This window comes from Drosophila guanche, unplaced genomic scaffold (genome assembly GCF_900245975.1).
Source record: "Drosophila guanche unplaced genomic scaffold, DGUA_6, whole genome shotgun sequence".
Lineage (NCBI taxonomy): Eukaryota > Metazoa > Arthropoda > Insecta > Diptera > Drosophilidae > Drosophila > Drosophila guanche.
The window spans coordinates 6936497-6951141 of NW_022995744.1; the positions used below are offsets into that span (position 1 = coordinate 6936497).

A 14645-nucleotide genomic window follows, 5' to 3' on the forward strand; every position below is an offset into this window, starting at 1 on the left:
TAAATATATCATACATACTACAAAAACAACAACAGTGAACAAAAACTAATACAAATCTAAAAACAAAAAACCATATAAATTATAATACTAATCCTAAGAGCCCGTACGTAAGAACGAACCCATTTTTCCGCTGCTAGAATTCGTCTTTCAACCAAAATATGTACTTCCATGGGCCAAGTTAGCGAGCCCCTCCTGTACCCCCTAAACCCATGTTATGGTTCGATCATTTTAACCCAATCAAATTTGTTCGTTTGCTAATAGAAATTCAACTAGTAATATCCGAAATTAAATGCAAGTTCAACTAATCGAAGGGGGGATGCATACGACAACGTCAAATTAAATTAGTTTTGTACTTAGCAGTAATGAAAGGCCACACCTTCCCCCAATGAAAACTCAATTGAATGAATACTCACCTAGGCATAATTTCCCTCTGAATGTTTCTGCTAGTAATCAGCGTCTCAGTTGACTCGTTTATTCCCTCGTTTTTTGCCCGTGCTCGTCTTATAGTACATATACAATCTATAATCATAAATTATAGCAAAATTATGATAAATTGAATTTTTAACCAAAATTATAAGCAAATTGTATTAGGGGTCAAATTTTAGAAACGAATAAAAACCAATAACGACACGAAGGACAGTTGAAGCTGGGACTACCTTCGTATACGGGGAAACAAATAAATACAACTTAAAGCATAAAGAGAAGTTAATAATTATAACTGAATAATCACAAAATAAATGCTAATTTATGCAATACAGGAAATATTGAATACAACATGAAAATTATGCGTCAAGTAAACAGATGTTTAGGCAAACGGATTGTAATTGTATTGTAATATCGTAAACGTAAAGTGTAAACGTAATCGTAACAGTAATCGTAAATCGTAACATTAATCGTAATCGTAATTGTAATCTTAATCGCATGCCTAATTCTCACTGGTGAAAATCGGCCTAGATCATATCGTTATCGTTCAGTACGGTGTCGTATATGAAAAGTGTAGTTAAAATATACATACAAAATACTAACTATATGCAGCATACCTATGAATAGTACCATTCCATTGGATCGGAATAGTTTTTAATGGATCCATCCTGATCGGATACCAAACCCCCCACTCCCCTTAGATTTTGTGTATATTTACATGATGGGCAATGGGTAGGCAGGATGGGCATGCCCAGAGGTTGGTGGTTGAGCAGAGCTTTCGTTTCCCAAATGTAAATGTTAAAATGTGTTGAAAAATTTAAATTTTTTACTGTCTACACTCTCTCTCTCTCTCTCTCCCTATAAATCTCGAAAAGACTTTTAGTCTTAACTTAAATTACTATTATATATGTATGATTGTGTGTGTCTGTACACATTAGGCACTAACGACAGTATATTCCACGCAAGAAACTACACACCCAACTACACAACCATCCCTGAAGATCACACTCTAATAATTATGATTCAGCCATTAAGTTCGAGGCGAAGTTGCTTGGATTCTCAGAGTATTATATAGAATAAATAACTACATAAATCCTCACGCAGCATAGGTCTCGGGTAGTGCAAAATGTTAGCCGGACGGACATGGGGGATCGAGGCGCCCACTCCATTAGGGAGTTTTTAGTTTCGTTATCGCACGCATCACCACAAAACGAATGAATGTCCGCCATTATTTGAGTGTACGAGTGAGGTATGCTGATTAGTTGAAATAAAGTTTGAATACGAGTACGAGTACAGCAACAACAAGAAGGGCATTGGGTTAGAATCATACTAGTACCAGTACTGGAAAGAGAGGCCGCGCGTAAGGTAATGCTTAGCTTTGTGTTAAATTGCTGTTGAATATAAATGTACTTGTACAATGATAATAATTATGATATGATGGCATCAAACATACTGAAAACCAGACACACAAACGGCAACAAGCAACAAAAAGCAACAACCACAGCCCCAAAACCACACAACAATAACAATAAACAGCCAGAGAAAACCCCAATCCAAAATGAAACTAATTATAATGAAATAAAGAATATAAAACGTTAAAATTTAAAGACTTTATCTTATACAAATGGTAGGGAAGACAGCGGATTTCCTCAGGCAGCCAAGTTGATCGCGATAATTATTTAGTGTGTTTATCGATTATAATCGAATAGCAGTCTGTGGCAAGAAGCTCTAAATTTGGTTTTCGGTTTGATTTTGCAATTGCAAAATTGTCTAGTCTCTGCTTCTATTTAACATTTTGTTTTTCCAACATAAAGTTGACTTAATGAAAATGTTTTCCATGAAACTATCTTATTTTATTTATTAAATTATTTCGGTTATACTTCGCAGCTCGTAGGGTTATAGACATGCGCCTTATCAGCTCCCGCCTCATCCAGGTCAGTGTACAAAATAAGTTCAATGTTTCGCAAGTGGCGCTGCTGCTCCTGCCGTCGCTTGAGATGGATTTGTGCCAGTGCATTCAGTGTGGCCACGACAAAGTAGGCGACCATGACAACGGCACAGAGCTCAAAGGCGCGCATCACGAGGCTTGGGCCAAAGCTATCGAAAGAGCGACCGTCTCTGTTTCTGTGCATATGCTGCTTGGTGGACATCAAGAAGTCTTTGAAGAGCGCCTGTAGATGGGCGCCAAGCCAGGGCAGTCTGCCCAAGCCGTTGGCCAGGCCATTGACTAGATGGTCGCTGAATGAAACCACCACGAAAACTTGCTGAATGGTTGCCTTGATGAGCGCCTTGCCGATCATGGTGGCCACAAAGAACTTCCAGAAGGGCACCAAAAAGTGGCCGCATGTGATGCCAGCCAGATCGAAGAGGGGATTGGGCACGCTGGCACAGAGAAGAATGCCCAGGAAGCCCACACGTCGAACCATGCGCTCCATGCACAGTTTTGCAGCGTTCAAAACATTGAAATGTCCCCGGAACCTATGCCGCTTGGTCTTCTGCAAATCCAGCTCCTCGGGCTGATCCACCTCCGCATCGTTCAACTCATTGCTGGATAGGCGGGCACTTCTGGCCATAAAGTATGGTGGCAGCTCGCCTATGGCCGTGCCAATGCCCCACAGCAAGGCCTCCGATCGAACCTTTGACAGAATGCTCCAGATATCTGGAACCTGCCGCTCATACGGCTCCTCGGGGCAGACCTTTTCGTCCGGGTACGGCGGCTCTGGGAACTTCAGCGTCTGGCACTCGTAGGCCGCCAATGTGACGGTGGCAATGTGTGGTCCCAAGTACAGCAGGAATGTGTGAAGTCCGGTGCCAAAACCCACAGACGAAAGTATGCCCAGCAGCAGCCAGTACACGGCGAAGCACAAATTCCGCAGGCCAAGACTCACGCAACTCTGATGTGGTCCTGGCAGTATGCAGACTATAGCCAGAGCCAGCAAACTGCCCAGCAGCCATTTGTTCAGCAGTCGTTTAGCGAAAGAAATCAGCAATCCTATGGCTTCCATGGTTCCATACTTCAGCGTCTGCCAGGGCCGGCGCCACAGAACTAGAGATTTTCTCTCCTCTCGCTCCGCCGCATGTTCAGTCGACAAGTTCTGCTGCTGCTCCTGCTCTGTGAGCAACATGCCCGATGAACCATTGCAGTCTATGGCAGTTGTATCCATTTTTAGTCTCACACTATTATTATTTCTGAAACCAGATATACGGATGCCCTTTAGGTCAAGGCAATGTCGATGTGATTGATTGACTTCGGATTAGGCTTACTTTTCCAAACATCTCCGGATTCTAAGGTCGCTTTATTCCGCTTTGCTGCTCCAAAATATATCCCAATTTAAAAAATTCTTTGAGTATACTATTAGGATTTTAATTTCTTCTGCTATGGAGACTGCCGAATGAGACGAACGATCTGTGGTGCCAGTCATTCCACCCAGTGGCCTGCTACATCTGCTCCATAATTACGTCGTTAACTGCACATAGGCTTGATTATAACCAAAACTAACCATAGATATCTGCTTATTCTTTTATATTTTAGGAGATATTCAACTTTCAAATTGTAAGACTAAATCAAACTGACTTCAAGTTAAGTAATAAACCAAAACCGCAACCAAAAATTATCCATAAATAGCTGGATATCTGCATATTCTTAAGGAGATGAAGTAAACTTTCATTCAAATCACTTCAAGTTATTAATCAACCAAAACCGCAACCAAAAGCTATCCATAAATACCTGGATATTCATTTATGCATATTGTAGAAGATTATTCTCAGAAGCATCTAAGACATCAAAATCCCCCATGGCCTTGTGCTGCCAGAGTGTCATCGGCCCAGGCGATACTGACAGCAGTTTTCCCTCAAAATGTTCATTGATTGACTGCTCCGCGTTCTCATCCTCACAGCGATATTTAAATGCGCTGATTTGATTGATAAAACCATCGATTTCTGCTCTCTCCTTGGATCCAATTGCCGCTTTTTTTAGGTTACAAATCAAACGAGCGCTGTAAGAATATTACGAACCAATCAGTTTACATAATTATTTAGTTAAACTGCTGCACTTACATTTTAAGGAAATGCGTTTCTTTCAGCCGCATATTGGCCACAATCAGTTGTAGATGCTGCAGCGGCAGCAAGCGATTCACTTGTGCAGTGTTTGCCTCCAATCTAACAGCGCCCATTTTCTTTATCAAGAGTTTCAGCGAGCCATGGAAAACAGTCCAGCGCAGCATCCAAGCGTCCACGTCGGTGGCATGGCACTCAATAAGCTGCAGATGAGCTTTCAGCGTGGCGGTCAATCGTTTATTGGCACTGGCTTCGCTGCCAAAGCGCAACTGTATAACCGATAGACAATGAACATAGCAGTGAACGCGATGCTCAATCAGAACTCCGACTAGCAAATCAAGCTCATTCCTTAGGACTTTCGAGGCAGCTCCCGGTACAGTGGTATGTATCAGAGCTCGCCAAATTCGGTTGTTGGGCAATGCGACATGATCGCAAGCGAGCATTTGGCGAAACAGCAAGTGCATCTCTTGAATATAGCTTTGAGTAAGCTGATTGCAACTGTGCTGCGATCCCGATGGAGTGGCTGTCAGACTCATGAGCAATGCGTCGTATGTTGCAGCATCCAATGGTAAGTCATTTTGCAAGCCAATGTGCAGTATGACAACGGAACAGAACATAAACTTGGTGCGCTTAAAGCTCTCCCCTGCGGGGTTGGTGAGTTCATAAACGCAAAAGTCGCATAGCTGCTGGGCTATGCCAATCACATCCTTGTGCTCCTTGTGCAGCCTGATGAGCATAAAGGCCAAGCTTTCCGAACCAAAGATACCTGAAATAGAGGCTGTGTCTAACGCGGTTCAATGAGAAAATGACAGGCTTACTCAGGTTTTCCTTTTGTTGTGGTCTTTCCAGCAGATTGAGCACTACGCTGTCCAACATTTCAACCAGATGATCCCCGCTTAGCTTATTGGCTCTGAGCAGAGCGTGCAAGCGACGCAGACACTGGACATAGGCTTCCAGCAGTTCCTCCCTCTGTGAAGCGTCCAGGTCATTGGCATTCATCTGTGACTGCAGTTGAGCGTGCTGATAATGCACAGATCCTGCGGCCGTTATGTGTATCTGTCTGTTGCCAGTTGCCTCCACGGAGCGTGATAGGTTTGTGTACAGCCCGCTGATCTCCGAATCGCTTAGCGTTTCATCGTGCAGAAACTTATCAAGGCAGAAGTTCTCCAGTGTCAGCAGCAGCTAGGAAATTCACAGAAATATGTAGCAAAACTATACAGAGTGCTGCTGCGGCACAAACCTCGAGATTATTCGAAGCCACATCCATAAAATTCACGGCGCTGTAGATACTGTAGAGCACAGCTCGGGTGCTACTCGGGTTGGCTGAGGACGTGATGAGATACGGCCACATATGCAGAAGATCATGCACTTGCTCTCGAGCTACCTCCGAGGTGGAATAATCAAGCAAATACAAGTCAAAGATCACGCTTACGGACTGTGCAGCAATGACGCTCAGTTCGATGCGCACTTGCTGAGCTGTGAACACACACGCGTACATCTTGAACCGCCCCAACGCTGGAAAATGCTGCATGATCGTCTTTAGGTAGCGTGTCAGTTGGGACCGGAACTGCGCAAAGCTGGGATTCCGACGAGGATTGTATTGACTCTTGACGTATGTCTCCAAAATGTGCATAACTATTTCCGTCTCACTATACTGGCGCTGGACCAATTCCACGTAGAGCTTCGCTGCCATTGAACAAACCATTGCCAAAGCTATTGGCAGGCGAAGCAACAGCTCCAGAATAATTTCATGGAAGCGCGTGGGAAACCACTCAGCACTGACAATGTGTCTGGAGAGGCAATCTATGAGTATAAGTCCTCTACGGCTTTTACAGGCTTACCCCTGGAGCGTTTGTATGTACAACAGCGTGGCCATAAGCAGGGATTTGGATTTGCTCGACTTTAGCACCTCAAAGTGTAGGGCCAGAAATCGATCAGTGATCAGCTCATTGGTGAACAGACGCAGATACAGATTGCCACTTGGATCTCGCTGCTGGCCCTGGGCAAACTGCTTGATCATAGTCTCCAGGAACTCGTACGCCATGATGTAACAACTTTCGTCCTCCATCTGAAAGTACAATTGCTTGACAATCACAACTGAGTGCACACGGAGTAAATGAAGCAGGAATTACCACAATGGCCAGGGTATAGTAGACAAAGTCCAGCGCGGAGTTCTCCACACCGCAGAATGTCTCATAGTGCTCCCGAAACATGTCCAGCATTGGTTTTAGTACATGATTGATGGTCGCCTGAAAGCTGCAAGACAGGAATTTTTGGATCACAAACGCAACACGACTCCTATGCTCACTTACAACAGTCCGTAGCGTGCGTCAATGGTGAGCGTAAAGCAAATTTGCTTGAAGCCTTCGAACGCATTATTGTATGTGGGCAGCAGCTTGGACAGCCCGCAGAGTATGCTGAATGCTGCAATAGATAATTGTTCCTAGTTGATGTTCTAGAAGATTCGGGGGGGATTCTTGGACAAGCACTCACACATTCTCGCCACTGGCTCGCAGAGGTACTTATCACCTGCGCTGGGGTCCTGCTCCATTTTATCGCATATGTAGTGCACCACTTTTGTCCAAGTAAACACCACTTTTATATAGCAGGACACTGGGTTTGTCAGGTCGTGGAAGCGCTTTGCTGCGGCTGTCGTCGCCCTTCTCCTATTCGGCTCCAAACTCTTCTCATAGCGGTCCAGAACAGTCGGCAGTTGCGCCAGAAACGATTCCACAGCAGTCATCACAAGGGGCACAGCATCGAACACGTAGTTGGGGTTGTCGTTACGATACGGATGATCCTGCGTTTTCCGGAACGCCTTCACACTCACGTTGAACTTCAGTCCCATCACGTGGAAGCACTGGCCCACAAACTGATGCGACACCTTCGCATGCCAGTTTTGGGGATCCGCGAATATGGCTCCCATAAAGGCAGTGGCGTATTCTCGCACTACATACTGTATTCGGAATAGGGTTAGTTATTTTTGGTGCGGATCTCGCTGCACACTGCCTGCACTCACCTCAACACTGCCACCCGTTGAAAAGATGCTAACAAAATCCATTTTTAAGAGTTTGTTTATCCACAATTGTGCGATCAGTGCGTCCCGTTAGCCAGAGTTGTGCAAAACTTCAAATGGCGTCTCGCTAATGGCATTAGTGTGGCCAGAATTCAGGCAGGGAGATAAGCAATAGTGTCATCCCTTGATTTTTATTTGTTGCTTTCAGTACAATTTTCAATAATATAACTGGTTAATTCTTTGTTTCCAAACTAGACTGCAGGATAGCATCTATCCTCGATCCAACTTACAATTTCTAAGAATGTTGAATTTCGTCGGGCAATGCGATTCTACAATTGCTTTACCAACACTACTGTGGCATGCCGCTGCAAATATTTTTGTTGTTTAGTTTCAAATTGGAAACAAGGCGGGACGAGGAAAGGAGATGATCTACGAGATGACTAAACTTAAGGAGGGCTTTAATACACTAATGGTTCATTTAAACTGAAGAAATTGGGCAGAGCATAAGACAAGCATGGAATATAACCGTTTCTCAAAGAGTGTTTTAGATTTGAGTAGAAATAAATAATGTGCACCCCCAACAATACATAAATTATTCACCTTTTACTGCTGTCGTATTTTTCCCGATTGAATTTCGCCTTTGCCGCCTTTTTACAAACGAAATCGCACACATGCACGTACATCGAATCGGAGAGAGCAATTCCAATAAGAGCGCAAATTAGGGGTGTAAGGTGAGGCGTTTGGGTTATTACCCTCCCAATTGCTTGCCTATGTCGATCAAGTGCGTGTGCACGACACTAAACGAGAGAGAGGGCATCTCCAAGCATTGGAATGCGTCACCTTCACTGCGACACTTGCATAGAGAGTGCTGATTCCTCTTTTCTTTCTTCTCTTCTTTGCTTATTACATTGAGGAAGAAACAGAAAAACTTCGCGCCGTTTTTGCACGCATTCACGCACTCATACACACAAAAAAAAGTACAACACCTGAGGCAATGGGTGTTTCACATAAACAATAAAATAATAATTGTATTTGCCTTGTAAATAAGAGTACTCCAAATAAAAGAACCATTCAGATTAATGTCTAAGAATGTTGCTTGGAGGTAAATTGAAGAGCCTTGGCACATGAGATTTCCAACAAACAGTTTATTCAATAAAATTTGCATATATGTATGTACATTTGTACATCTTGAAGGTATCAGGAAAAGCATAACACGTATTGCTAAATGCATATATTTACAACGATCCTGTGTGTATGTGTGTGTGTGTGTGTGTCTGTAATACGATGGATAAAGTCTACACATGTTTGCACAGAACAAATGCGCGTCTAATACAAGTTCATATTATTCATATATTGGCTAACTATGTATATAATTAGTAATATTAGACTTAGTTTAGTTAAATAGTGTGGTCGCCGAAGGGAAACTGGGTTTACCGGAAAAGCAAAAAAAAATTTTGGTATGGGAGGAAATTCGTAACAAATGCAAATACTTGAATGGGCTGAAACCCTTTCCGGATGTCACTTTTCTCGAAGGACCAGCGCTGGCTATTGTATAGCCAACAGCATGAGACAGGCAGGCACTTTAGTGACCACTTCAATTGAACTATGTGCTTAAAGGTAGGTCCAGGTCTAGACAGTTTTCTTAACCTACATATGTAACTCTGCTACGCGGCAAAACATCTATTTGGTTTGAATGCTAGAATACATCTTGTACTTGGATTCCGCTCGACGTGCCACTTGCCGCATCAGTATTTCTTGAGTTGTTCGTACGTTATAAAGAATATGATGTTCCAGGGACCCATCCTAACCCACGTGGGTATGAAGCCCTTGTAGAGCGCCAGCGGTCCCTCGTTTCGAATTGTCTGCACTGCACAGTCGAGGCTCCCGCTGTACAACTTTGGTGTGGCTGCCGCGGTCGCCAGTCCGTTCATTGTCATGCTGACATGCCGCTGGTTCATCAAGCGAGTCTATAAGAGAAGAGATCCTCCAATTAGATGATGACAATGTGATAGTAGATTTCAATCAACTCACCCGAATGACATCGATGGGTGTCGAGGCGATGGCACTTCCCAAGCTGGCAATGAAACTCGAGCTGTAATAAAAATAGAATTAGCTTCAGTACGATAAAAAGCAGAAAGCTGGCCAGGGGACTTACATAAAATGATTCGCCACATGATCGCCAAAGGCGTTCATTAGCTGCAGCTTGCAAAAATCATAGACCGGCAGCTCGACTGATGCGATGACCACTGCCCGCTGAGCCGTCGGCCCAACGCCACGCCACAGTCCGCGCACGCCCTCGTATTTGTATATTTCGTTAAAGCAGCCAATCAGACCTTGATGCTGGCCCCTGCCATGCACCTGCATACGCACTTTCAGCACATCGGTGGGATTGGCAATGGCCGATGAGATGGCGCCCGCCGCTGCAGCACACAGTATGTTGCTCCAGACCCGCTCGCTGCCGTCCTCGTTCGTCAGCAGGCCACGCTCGTTGGCCAGCTTCTTGAGGGTGTAGTAGGTGCCGAATTTGATGGTACCGTAGGTGGCCTGACGCAGAACTGCCGGCCAAATGCTGCAACGAATAAACGATGATATCAGAAACAAAGTCTAAGGGGTTGCTGGCCCATTATCGGGCCGGGCAAAGTTTGCAGACCAAACGTTGTTTATTTTCGGCTAGCCATTGACGGACGGTATGCGCTGCTGCCCGTGACTGTCGTTATCAATATACACAGATGTACATACGTTTTCGCAGTCTACACACATTATGCTCTTTGCTGGGAGACAACTGAACATGTGACTGGCACGTTTTGCATGATAAGAACGAGCGCAGCAAAGCACCAGTCTCATGTTGTGACAGCGTGCTTACCCGGAATACAGGGCTCGCAGTCCTTCTTCTTTGGAGATCTTCACAAATGCATCTGTCATGCCGCGGTACCGCAGCTGCGTGAATGTTTGATCAATTTTCTGACCTTGGACTTGGAGGCGGGTCTTTGTTGTGTCGATTGGAAAAGTGCCTGCAATGTACATAAATAAGCAAAACGTTTGTTTACAAAGATTCTGGCGGGCGATAAGGGTTAGATTTAGCACCACCACGGGTCGTCACACTTGTTTTCGCCACGCGGGGGGCCTCCCATCAGCGTCATCTGTTCTGCCTAATTACCAAATTCAGCAGTTATGGATGCAACGCCGCCATAAACAAAAGGCCGCCAGTCCTTGACTTCTTCCGCCATGACCGCCACCAGCACCTGTTGATGTAGCTCAAAAACGTATCAGCTGTCGCGTTGATCCTTCAACGACGACTCCAAATGCAATTCCACACCTCCGCTGACACTTTTTTGTATAGTTAGTGTCGTTTGCACATTTACTTGCATGAAAATTCGCATTAAATATTTCACAAATCACGCAACCAATGTCGTGTGGACCGCGGACTTATCGATAAAATATACCGAAGCCGGTATATGTGGTATCTACAATCTATTTTGTGGTATTTAATATAATATTTCATCTTGTCTGAAAATACAACATATTATATACCGATATGCCGTGAAAATAATCGAAAGCAGTAAATATACCGCTCTAGCTAGTTGCTTTTGCGTGGAAAACTAATTCAATTTTAGTTTTAAGTTTATAAATGCATTATGTTTGTGGAACTAAACTTATAGAAACTTGAGCACTGATGTGACTTAGGTGATAATCTCAACACAAACTAAATTTCCTCTAAGCTTTTTCATACATTTTCGAAGGGTATTTCAAGCTTCGACCCCTTGGAAGCTGTCCCTTTTTCTTGATTTTCTTGTTTGAATAGCTGGGCAACATCAAAACAAAGTGTTTAAAAGTCAATAAGAAAGTAGATCAAAACACGCCACCGAGCAGCGGACCTCAAATGAATATTTTAATCGCGAGTCGATAACGAGTTGAGTCAAAAAACACCCAAAAAGGCAGCAATCTGGGAATTCCTATTCACCTACTCCTAAGCTTAGCCCTGGCCCCGTCCGTGGTCCAGCTGGGTGCTGGCAGTGGCAGTGCCAGGTTCTTCAGCATCGACCTTTGGCTGGCATTTTGCATTTTGTTGTTTTGTTTTCGGCAGTTTGTTTTGTTGGCAAATTCGCATAATTAAAGTTTGTTTTGTGGCTTACTACGATTTGTCGCTGTGCCTTAATTCACGTCACTCATTTCAAATTCAAGCGCAGACCGGATCGTGAAAGTCAGCGGCGTCACATTGCCGGCTTCCAGGCCCGGTTCGACCAAGAAAACAAACAAATACTTCAATGGGTTTAACCCCCGAACATGGTTAGACTACGTCTAAGACGCCCGGCGAAAAAACAAAAGAATTTGCCAAATTAATTTAATCGCTGCATCGCTATTGTCGAATCCAATCCGAGCCGAGTCGAACCCATTCGATCCAAGCTGAAATGGAATGTAATTTAATCGCCTTACACTTTATTTCACTTCTGCTGTCTGCTAAGTGATTTTTGGCAGTGGAGCGTTCCAGTTTCCAGTTTCCCGTGTTCCCTTTCCTGTCTGCCGCGTGGGGGAGGGCAGCATTCGAGTAAATTGACCGTTTCAGCTATGTATTTGCTACCGTGTGCAAAATAAATTAGCAAAATTCAGTCAAGCGTTCATGCTTAGATATGTTGATTAGTCGAAATAGAAACACATCTTCAAAGTTCTGCCTACATCCTGCCATGTGCTTCCTTTACCAATCTACGAATTTATTGTCAAATAAATGAAATAAATGAATATTAAACAGCTGAACGCGTGCCAGTCACGGACTTGGCATAGATATCCACACATATTTCGGGTTATGCACACAGATGTCCATATGTCTGTTCATTATGGATCGATCAGGTGTGTAGGCTTGTTAGTCACATGATTGGCATGCGGAAATTCCCCGAAATAAAACAGCCATTGCCATGTTTGAATTTATTTGCTCAGCCAAAAATATCTTTGGCCCTAAATGCTTTCCTTTTGCCCGAGGGCTTTCGTCTGGCAGCTAGGGAGCACGTGCAAAAACCTATAAATATTTCCATTACGATTGAGTACTCATTAGAAGGCCATTTATAACTACAAAAGGTATCGGCCTCTTCATTGCTTTAATTTATTTCTTTTTGGCTGTCTACTCTCGAGTGGAGTTTGGCAATTATAAACGTAGATTTTTCCATCTTGTTTTTTCCGTTCCAAATTGACTCCCAAATGTTGCTAAATTGATTCCCAAATCAATCAACAACAAGTAGCCGCAGCTTCAGGTATTCCCCAGAAACAAAAAGAAATAGAAATTTCTTCAGCTGTCTCTCACTTTTCCCTCTCTTCGCTCACAGATCCAATAAATTAAATTGAGTCTAATTTGCATATTTTGAACACGCTGCCTTTTGTTTACCGTTTGGAGAGTGAAAAACCCCAAAAGCCAGGCAAATCCGCATACGCATACCGGGCCAGGTCTGGCGCCAAAGAAATTACCAACTATCCATCAGGCATCTAGCCAGCATCCCTCCCTACCATCCATGTGCTAATCATCGTGAAGTGGAGTGGCGTGAAGATTTTATTACACTTTGCTGTCCGGATACTGTCCAGACCGGTCTGGTCTGGGTTCGGTCTCAGTCCCTAGTAGTATTTCCCGCTCCGCTCCAATCCAACCGCAGTCAAAAATGAATTCCGAGTGTGGTAATTATGCAGGAATTTGCTTGATGCGACGACTGTCGCGTCTCCAAGTCGCCACAGTAAATTCTGCGAATCTGACAGTTTTTATTGTATGACAAACTAGTATCATTTCATTCAAATTCGTTTACAGCCGCTCGCTCCAGAGCGTTACTACCAAAACATAAAACCATAATATGCAAACCCCCAAAAACCCCTGGCGATTTGAATGTTTTTGACAACTTAAAGAGTTTGTTCGAAACAAACAATAAAGGGGGAAAATTGTAGAGAGGAGCATGAATGCTTTTGGAATTTTTCCACGCTAGAAAAATGGGAATAATCATCAGAATTATTTATTCTGAAGTATTTTGAAATTCATTTAATATTTGCAACCATCTCGAAAATAGCTGTGGGAGAACTTCATTAAATGAAGGCGATCTAGCGCATGTGACTCTTCAGCCTCAAGTGTGATAAATGAAGACATAATTGAAGTAATTTTATAATTTATAATCAATAAGGTTTAAGGCTAGAGTAAACCCACAAAATGTAGTCCATTTCCATGCACGTTCAAACATATTTGTGTAGCTATAAATATGTTTCGTTGACCCCACACTCATGCGAATAAGTGAATACACTCACTCTGCCTTTTCCTTGGAATATTCCTCTCGGAGCCGTACATAATCCATGTGCAAGGTTCCAGGCAAAGTGAATGTCCCGTGTGCTGCGATGATCAGAGCTGATATATCATGCATAATGCAACGCACATCAGAGCAGAGCAATTAATCAGCAATTAATATTTCGTAAATTGATCATTTATTGACTGAAGGCAGGGAACTACATGCATTGGCTGCCCAGCTGCCCAGCTGCCGTAAAGAATATACAAAATTAATTGCTAATTATGCGTCGTGTCAAAACAAGAAAACTAAGCCACATACATACGCAATAAATTATCAATTTGTCTAGGGGTCATAACCAGAATATCGAGAGGTAAAAACATAAACCCATGGGACATACGGACAGTGGGGTTGTGGCTTGGACTGGGGATGGATATGGCACGTAGGCCAAAAACAAAAAGGCAAAAACACGACTCGTAATACTCGTAAAATACTGAAAGCGAATAAACAATAAATCAGCCACAAATCGGTCGCTTCGAGTGGAATTTTTAGCATAGTTCATCGCATTCGACCTTAACGCGGGGTGCGGTATGCGGTGTGGGGTATGGAGCGAGACCTGTGCCACAACAGAACAGAACGAAGAGCCCGGGCATAATTAATAAATTCCAGCGTGCGCCGCAGCGTGAGTTGAGGAGTCTCCTCCGTCCAGTCCAACATCCAGTCCAGCAAACAAACAACAAATTGACGTCACACACACAGACGGGCCCTGGCCTGTTGCCTGTTGTCTCGGGGCTGGGACTGAGACTGAGACTGGTACTGCGATGGCATTCGGCCTTCCCTGGCAAGTGTGACATGCTGGAAACGGAAACGGGTTAAACGGGTACAAGCAGCGTGTTCCCCCTTCA

At 43.8% G+C, this 14645-nt stretch overlaps 4 protein-coding genes across 4 annotated transcripts in view; 1 reads left to right on the top strand and 3 right to left on the bottom strand.

The window, feature by feature from the left end:
* Positions 1–2297: 2297 nt before the first annotated feature.
* Positions 2298–3602, bottom strand: LOC117580535 (vacuole membrane protein 1). The gene has a single exon (XM_034267129.1). The coding sequence runs from the start codon at positions 3585–3587 to the stop codon at positions 2298–2300; it is 1290 nt and encodes a 429-aa protein (XP_034123020.1). The 5' UTR covers positions 3588–3602.
* A 527-nt stretch (positions 3603–4129) lies between these two features.
* On the bottom strand, positions 4130–7613 carry LOC117579978. The gene is made up of 9 exons (XM_034266156.1): positions 7499–7613; positions 6973–7435; positions 6792–6903; positions 6612–6735; positions 6321–6547; positions 5720–6269; positions 5298–5661; positions 4480–5245; positions 4130–4418 (listed from the first exon to the last, which is right to left on the bottom strand). The coding sequence occupies exons 1-9, from the start codon at positions 7538–7540 to the stop codon at positions 4163–4165; spliced, it is 2904 nt and encodes a 967-aa protein (XP_034122047.1). The 5' UTR covers positions 7541–7613; the 3' UTR covers positions 4130–4162.
* Positions 7614–7838: 225 nt separating this feature from the next.
* LOC117580083 (F-box only protein 32) overlaps positions 7839–14645 on the top strand; it is a 22821-nt gene continuing 16014 nt past the window's right edge. The window contains exon 1 of the mRNA XM_034266332.1: positions 7839–7849. The gene's annotated coding sequence lies outside the window, so the exon portion shown is untranslated. The remainder of the gene's footprint in view (positions 7850–14645) is intronic.
* Positions 8712–10915, bottom strand: LOC117580085 (mitochondrial uncoupling protein Bmcp). Its single transcript, XM_034266338.1, has 5 exons — positions 10653–10915; positions 10359–10506; positions 9651–10064; positions 9527–9587; positions 8712–9462 (listed from the first exon to the last, which is right to left on the bottom strand). Exons 1-5 carry the CDS (start codon positions 10720–10722, stop codon positions 9241–9243), a joined length of 915 nt encoding a protein of 304 aa, XP_034122229.1. The 5' UTR covers positions 10723–10915; the 3' UTR covers positions 8712–9240.

What these genes read in the sequence shown, in the direction of transcription:
- LOC117580085 (XM_034266338.1), bottom strand. Translation starts at nt 10,722, where the DNA reads ATGGCGGAAGAAGTCAAGGACTGGCGGCCTTTTGTTTATGGCGGCGTT. An exon ending in CATGTGGCGAATCATTTTAT is followed by an intron (nt 9,588 to 9,650) that starts GTAAGTCCCCTG and finishes TTTTTATTACAG; the next exon opens with CTCGAGTTTCATTGCCAGCT. An exon ending in CACCCATCGATGTCATTCGG is followed by an intron (nt 9,463 to 9,526) that starts GTGAGTTGATTG and finishes CTTCTCTTATAG; the next exon opens with ACTCGCTTGATGAACCAGCG.
- LOC117579978 (XM_034266156.1), bottom strand. Translation starts at nt 7,540, where the DNA reads ATGGATTTTGTTAGCATCTTTTCAACGGGTGGCAGTGTTGAG. An exon ending in ACTATACCCTGGCCATTGTG is followed by an intron (nt 6,548 to 6,611) that starts GTAATTCCTGCT and finishes TTGTACTTTCAG; the next exon opens with ATGGAGGACGAAAGTTGTTA. An exon ending in TGGCTTCGAATAATCTCGAG is followed by an intron (nt 5,662 to 5,719) that starts GTTTGTGCCGCA and finishes TGAATTTCCTAG; the next exon opens with CTGCTGCTGACACTGGAGAA.
- LOC117580535 (XM_034267129.1), bottom strand. Translation starts at nt 3,587, where the DNA reads ATGGATACAACTGCCATAGACTGCAATGGTTCATCGGGCATGTTGCTC.